Source organism: Gekko japonicus, unplaced genomic scaffold (genome assembly GCF_001447785.1).
Source record: "Gekko japonicus isolate JY-2015 unplaced genomic scaffold, Gekko_japonicus_V1.1 scaffold1580, whole genome shotgun sequence".
NCBI classification, from domain to species: Eukaryota; Metazoa; Chordata; class Lepidosauria; order Squamata; family Gekkonidae; genus Gekko; species Gekko japonicus.
The window spans coordinates 47,206-53,913 of record NW_015173719.1 but is presented as its reverse complement, the minus strand read 5'-3'; the positions used below and the strand labels follow the sequence as shown (position 1 = coordinate 53,913).

At 46.5% G+C, this 6,708-nt stretch overlaps 1 protein-coding gene across 3 annotated transcripts in view; it reads left to right on the top strand.

Moving 5' to 3' along the window:
• The window catches only part of VAPB (VAMP (vesicle-associated membrane protein)-associated protein B and C), a 71,281-nt gene extending 67,030 nt beyond the window's left edge, over window positions 1-4,251 (top strand). For all 3 annotated transcript variants that reach the window (XM_015423360.1, XM_015423358.1, XM_015423357.1), the window contains exon 6: window positions 1,736-4,251. In XM_015423360.1, coding sequence (XP_015278846.1) covers window positions 1,736-1,894 — 159 coding nt within the window. In that variant the 3' untranslated portion in view covers window positions 1,895-4,251. The remainder of the gene's footprint in view (window positions 1-1,735) is intronic.
• Window positions 4,252-6,708: the final 2,457 nt, after the last annotated feature.

Genomic DNA, 6,708 nt, shown 5'->3' with positions numbered 1-6,708 from the left:
TTAAAAACATAAGAACATAAAAGAAGCCAATATTGGATCAGGCCAATGGCCCATCCAGTCCAACACTCTGTCACACAGTGGCCAAAAATACCAGGTACCATCAGGAGGTCCAGGAGTGGGGCCAGGACACTAGAAGCCCTCCCACTGTTGACCCCCCCCCCAAGCACCAAGAAGACAGAGCATCACCTGCCCCAGAGTCCCTGTCTATACCTTGTGGCTAATATCAACCGACGGACCTCTGCTCTATATGCTTATCTAATTCCCTCTTTAAGCCATTCATGCTTGTAGCCGCCGCCACCACCACCTGTGGCAGTGAATTCTGTGTGTTAATCACTCTTTGGGTGAAGAAGTACTTCCTTTTATCCGTTCTAACCCGACCACTCAGCAATTTCATGAAGTGCCCACGAGTTGTTGTATTGTGAGAAAGGGAGAAAAGTACCTCTTTCTCTACCTGCTCTTTCCCATGCATAATCTTATAAACCTCAATCATGTCTCCCCTTAGTCGTCGTTTCTCCACGCTAAAGAGCCCTAAGCGCCTTAACCTTTTCTCATAGAGAAAGTGTTCCAACCCTTTTATCATCCAAGTTGCCCTTTTCAGCACTTTTTCCAAAGCTATAATATCCTTTTTAAGGTGTGGTGACCAGAACTACACACCGTATCCCAAATGAGGTCGCACCATTGATTTATATAGGGGCCTTATGATATTGGCTGATCTGTTTTCAATACCCTTCCTAATAATCCCCAGCATAGCATTGGCCTTTTTTCTCTTGGTCACTCTCTGCCAGTTCGGACCCCATCAACGTGTATTTATAGTTAGGATTTTTGGCTCCAATGTGCATCACCTTGCAATTGACCACATTGAACTGAAGCCCATTTGCCATCTTGATGCCCACTTGCCCATCCTCGATAGGTCTGTTTGGAGTGCCTCACATTCCTCCCTGGTTTTCATCACCCTGAACAACTTCATATCATCCGCAAATTTAGCCACTTCACTGCTTACTCCCAACTCCAAATCATTAATGAACAAGTTAAAAAGCATCAGACTGAGTACTGATCCCTGTGGTACCCAACTGCTTACCACCCTCCACTGAGAAAATTTCCCATTTATACTCACTCTCTGTTTCCTATTAATTAGCCAGTTTTTTATCCACAAATTAATTAGCCAGTTTTTTATTGATATCCTGCCCTTCATTTGGAGTCTCAGAGCGGCTTACAAACTCCTTTCCTTTCCCCTCCCCACAACAGACACCCTGTGAGGTAGGTGGAGCTGAGAGAGCTCTGACAGAAACTGCTCTTTTCAAGAACAGCTCTGACAGAACTGTGGCTTGCCCAAAGTCATCCAGCAGCTGCAAGTGGAGGAGTGTGGAATCAAACCCAGCTCTCTCAGATTAGAGAAGTAAGTGAAGAAGAAGAAAAAAAGTTGGATTTATATCCCGCCCTTCACTCAGAATCTCAGAACGGCTTAACCTTTCCCTCCCCGTCCCCACAACAGACACCCTGTGAGGTAGGTGGGGGCTGAGAGAGCTCTTTCGAGGACTACTTTTGAGAGAACAGCTCTGAGAGAACTGTGACTGACCCAAGGTCACCCAGCTGGCTGCATGTGGAGGAGTGGGGAATCAAACCCGGTTCTCTCAGATTAGAGTCTTAACCACTACACCAGGCTAAGATTTTAAATAAACACCTAGGCTCATGTGTAATGTCTCTAAACGTTTCTCACATCGTTTCTTTGCTGCAGGAAGAAGATGGGCTGCGGATGAGGAAGGCACCCCAGACAAACCACCCAGTCTCTACTTCTTCTGCCGTTGCAAAGGAGGAGGGTCTCAGCACCAGACTACTCGCCCTGGTGGTCTTGTTCTTTATTGTTGGCGTAATTATAGGGAAAATTGCCTTGTAGAGGCAGCATGCTGGAGGATTGTAAATCGGATGGAGGGATCTGCCATATCATTGGATTAAATTTATTCATAACAAATGTTTAAAAAAAATGTATGACATCTCACAGGTCTTGCCTTTTAAATTTTTACCCCCCCCCCCTGCACAAATATAACATTTAACATAACATAATCTTCTAGAAAGTTTAAGATGCACAAAGGCGTAAGCAGGAGAAGGAAGGAGTTGCGAGCAACGAGGAAAGAGAATCATGAGTTTTAACACTATAGCGGTGCGTTTGTTTGGAAGGGAAAAGAAAGTCACTTTAAACATGTCTCGGACCTTGGTTCATATTACTGGACTTCTCTTCTTGTGGAGGGTTGGGGGGGGGAGAGATTTCTCTGAGGGGGCTGGTCCTTTTGTTGGCCACCCAGGGGCTGGCTTAAACATGGATGGTGGTTGGCTTTCTGTAAAATATATTTAGCCCCCTCTCCGCCATTCCTCCACATATGTTTAACAGTTCTGTCAAGTGGGTGTGACTCTGAACTCAGAATCCTGTCTGCCGCGTGACTCCCCGAGCAGCTCCCAAGATTCCCTCCCCCAAACTGGCAGCGTGGCCGCTCCTCTCCGAGTCCCATCTTGTCCGCAGGAGCATTGAATTGCCGAGGGTTCGGCAGCTGCAGAGAATCGGAACTCTGGGAGAAAGCGAGGAGGGCTCGGAGCAGGTCTGCCCCTCCCAGAGGCCGCCAGCGGCACCAGAGCCACAGAACTGATGCATAGTCTTGCAATTGGTCCCAGTGGCGGGCAGGATAGATGCAAACAGAAGGTCTCAGAAGCTGGCAGTGGGTCGAGCAGACCGGAGACAGGGAGGGGCCCTCGATTTCTATGCCTCTCCTTCTCTGTGAGGCTCCTGTCGAGGAGGACTTGATAGCGGGAGGGGCTTTGGCTTGACATCCTGGGGTTACCTTCCTAGCCTTTGTTTAGCGGCCCGGAGTGCTCCTGTTCTCACAGGTGAGGTGGCTCCTGATTTTTAAATCCGGTTTTGTGGCTCCTGTTTAACTAGATATTTTTTTTTGTCGGATCTTGGAACGGCGTGGGCCATTGCATTGTGCACTCTGAACCCTCCCCCCTGCTGTTAGTCCAGTCAGATAAAATCGTTTCCTCCTGCCTGCCTGTCCGTCTGTGTTCCACTTGGGAATGGCATCGTGTTAATGGGGACCATATGCTTTTGCCCCCTCGTCCATCACATCCTTTTATTTTTATTTTTTTGTATCCTCTTCCTTGTTGCATTTGTGAAAGACTTCCCTGCTTCTTTCACCCTACAGCAAAATCCAACGTGCTCACTCACACATCGAAGTGTGTGTGTGTGTGTGTGTGCGCACGCTTGTGGGATGTCTCTCGTATAATCTTCCCTCTCTAACCACTACATTCTCGCGAAGCTTCTGGAGAGAGGAGGGATTTGGGAATTCAGTCTTGTGGTGGGGACGGGTCTCCCTGGTGTCCACTCGTAGCAGATGTTTCTTTGGTGCCCGCGGCCTTCTCCACTTTTCCCCCAGCTGTGAAGAGAAGTCATCTCCCCCTTTCCCCTCAGCCGCTTAGTGTTGGTTTTGAATAGCGCTCCCGATAGAGAGGCCATCTCTCTTGCTGACTGAGACCTGCACCAGTGGATAAGGAAATGACCTTGGCAGAACTCCTGGTCCTTCACTGCCCTGTGTGTGGGAAAGGGGGAGAGGGTGAGCAGGTTTAGGCCCACAGCGGTAGGATCTCTCTCACTGTGTCTCCATTTTAATTCGATTCTGGACACTTAAGCAGTGAACAGCTTTCAGCTGACTCTGGCTGTATCAAGAGGCGACTCCAAAGAGTCCTCTGCTTTAGCTGGGTGTGTGGGGATCGAGCATCGCTGCCTTGTTATTCAAGAGGGACCAATTCCAGTTGCTGTTGGTTGGTGTAGCAGAGTTAAAACACTTCGTAGTCAGAAAAAATGTTTAATGCCTATTTAACTTATTTAATGTATCTCATCTCATGTTTTCCTTGTCGCCGCGGACATTTGACTACTGCTATATAAATGGTTAAGCGAGAGAGAAGGGGGGAAGGGGCGCCTGTTCGAAGCTGGTGGATAGAACTAATTTTATTTTTTATTTCTGTTGCTGTAGTGATGATGGATTCTTCGGCCTCCTAATGCTTTGGGCACCACAATTGTCAGTTTTGATCATCTAAACATTGGGGAAAACAGCGGTCAGGAAACTGTTTTTTCTTTTTTGTATATAAAATAAGTCTATGTAGGGGAAAATGAGTAGGAATTAGTTCTATGCTGTTCAAAACAAAAAAAAGACCAATCCTGTTTGACTATGTAGCATCTTACAAAAAAAAATCAAATAAATCTCCCCCCAAATTATTGGAATGTTTGTCTCTGTGTTATTACTCAAGTCTTTTGCTTCACTTCGCAAAACAGAATTGCCACTATGAAGAAATGTCAGCCAGCTTTTTAAAGACTTTATTTTTCCAATACATCTTTTTTCATTTTTAGAAGGGGATGAAATATGCCAAGATACCCATACAGTGCAGCAGTTTTCAGCTTTAAAAAATACCTGGTATATTTGCAGTTCTGCTTATGAAGTTATTTATAGTGTTAAGTTCTGTAAATATGCCAGTTAATACAGTCATATATGTCACCTAGGTTATAAACTGCATTTTTTGAAGCAACAAAATAGGTTTAGGCTTGATAGGAAAGTAAGCATTGCATCTATTTCAATCCCCCCCCCCAAGGTTCTGTTTTTCCCAGAAAAAGAATTTTTCCCGTGGCTTTGAAATTTCTGGAGATTTTGCATCTGTATGCCTGTTAGCAATTCTTCCAACTTGACTTGAGTCTCTGGTACACTGCATGAAGCAGCTAACGCCTGCCAAGAAGCCTTCAGGAGCCCACAGGTTGCTGATAACATCAGAATGATCAAACCCTGGTTTTGAGGGTTGCTTCCAAACTCGAGGTTCAAACAGCAGCTTGAAGCCGGTTCGCATACCACACTTTGAACAAACTGGTTGGCTAGTCAAGACATCTACATCCTCAAACCTCATATTTGGAAAAGCTTCTGTGGGATGGCACATGAGTAAAGAAATGGTTGTGTTTGCTCAAGTCACAGTTTATCATGTATATCTGGAACAACAAAAAAAGCACATGAGGTTGGATCCAACCAGATTTTCTGCTGGTGGAAAAGAGAAAAAGGGGTCACCTTCGACCACCAAAAGGCAATGGGGCCTGCTTGGATAAAAACCATGCAGGATGGGGGCTGTAGTAAGGAGGGGGATTGGGTGAGCTTGAGAAGGGAACTTTCGTAAGCATCCTATAAGGAGTTGTCGTCGCTTCATCACAAGATTCACTGTAGTCGTGTCAGCTCCCATTTCATCCTCCTCAGCTCCATGGTATATCATGGGGCTACTTTGGTACGGGGGCAGAGAGGACATCAGGGAGTGATTTCGTCAGTGGCTTCAGAGAGCCGGTGGTTCCTGTCCTCTTATTAGCTCATCTAACAAGTCACCGGAGGGCACTGGATCCTGCAGAGCATTCTGGAACCCAATTGGGGTCCATACGTTTCTGCAGGCAAGCATAAATCAGCTCATCGCCTATGCAGCAACGTTCTAATGAATCAGAAAACTCGTCCATCAAAGTCAGTATTGTCTACTCAGACTGGCAGCGGCTCTCCAGGGTCTCAGGCCAAGATCTTTCACATCATCTACTGCCAGATCCTTACTGGAGATGCTGGGGGATTGATCCCGTGACCTCCTGCATGCCAAAAAAGATGCTCTGCCACAGCCACAGTCCCTGGGATGGTAGGTAAGTGTGGAGATGCTCTGCCACTGAGCCACAGTCCCTGGGATGGTGGGTAGGTGTGGCATTGGGATCCTTTTCATTACTCAGAAGTACCTCATTAAATAAAAGATTGGCAACCGCCTTTTTAAGTAGTTGCTTTTCCCTTCTCATACAATTCTGTGATGGCCGTTCTTCACCCTATCAAGGAAAGTGACTCATAAATACAACTTTCCCTGATTGAAAACTGGGAAGTGTGTCAAGACACACAGGGAGCAAAACTTAAATAGATGAGCTGTTGAGACATGCTTAAAGGGTGTTATCAGGACTGTGTGGACTGCCCCCCCCCATTTTTAATTAAGCAATGCCATAAATGCAAACTACTGGGTTTTTTTTTTATAAATCTGAGAGAACATCCAGTGTGGGTAATTTAATCTTACAACAAACAGCTGATCCATGACGCTCCCCCAGGGGTGGTGGTGGTGTTCCATGAAGTGGCCTGCGATGTCTTGACTTAATAGCATGTGTGAATTCCAACTGAGCACTTGCGTGTATCCTGACACGACATCTGAATAAAGGCCTTCGATATTAATCTGATGAGCACTGATCCAAGGCGCGCAGATGGAATTGCGAAAACAGGGAGATGCTCGCTGAGATGCTTTGAAGTCGAGCCAGTCTCCTCTGATGTGCCCCCACGGCGCTTCTCGCGAGTGCTTTCAAGCTTTTCAACAGAGTATCATTCCCTCAAAGCTTTGCAAGAACTGCTGATAATAGGCACAGTGCTTTAGAGTTTGGATCGTGCCACCGTGTTCCTCTTGCTCTTCTCTCTGGTCGCTGCTCTCCGCTGCAGCGGTTGCTTCCTCTACCATTAGCCTTTACGCTTACACAAGGCCAGGGAGGAGCTAGAGGTAGTAAATTGCACGGTAGAAGACAGCCGCTGCAGTGGGCTGGAGAGAAGTATGAGTGGAACGAGGTCATAGGATCTGAGCCTTAGATAGGTCTCCTGCACACTCTGATTCATTGTGTTCCATTGTTTCTTG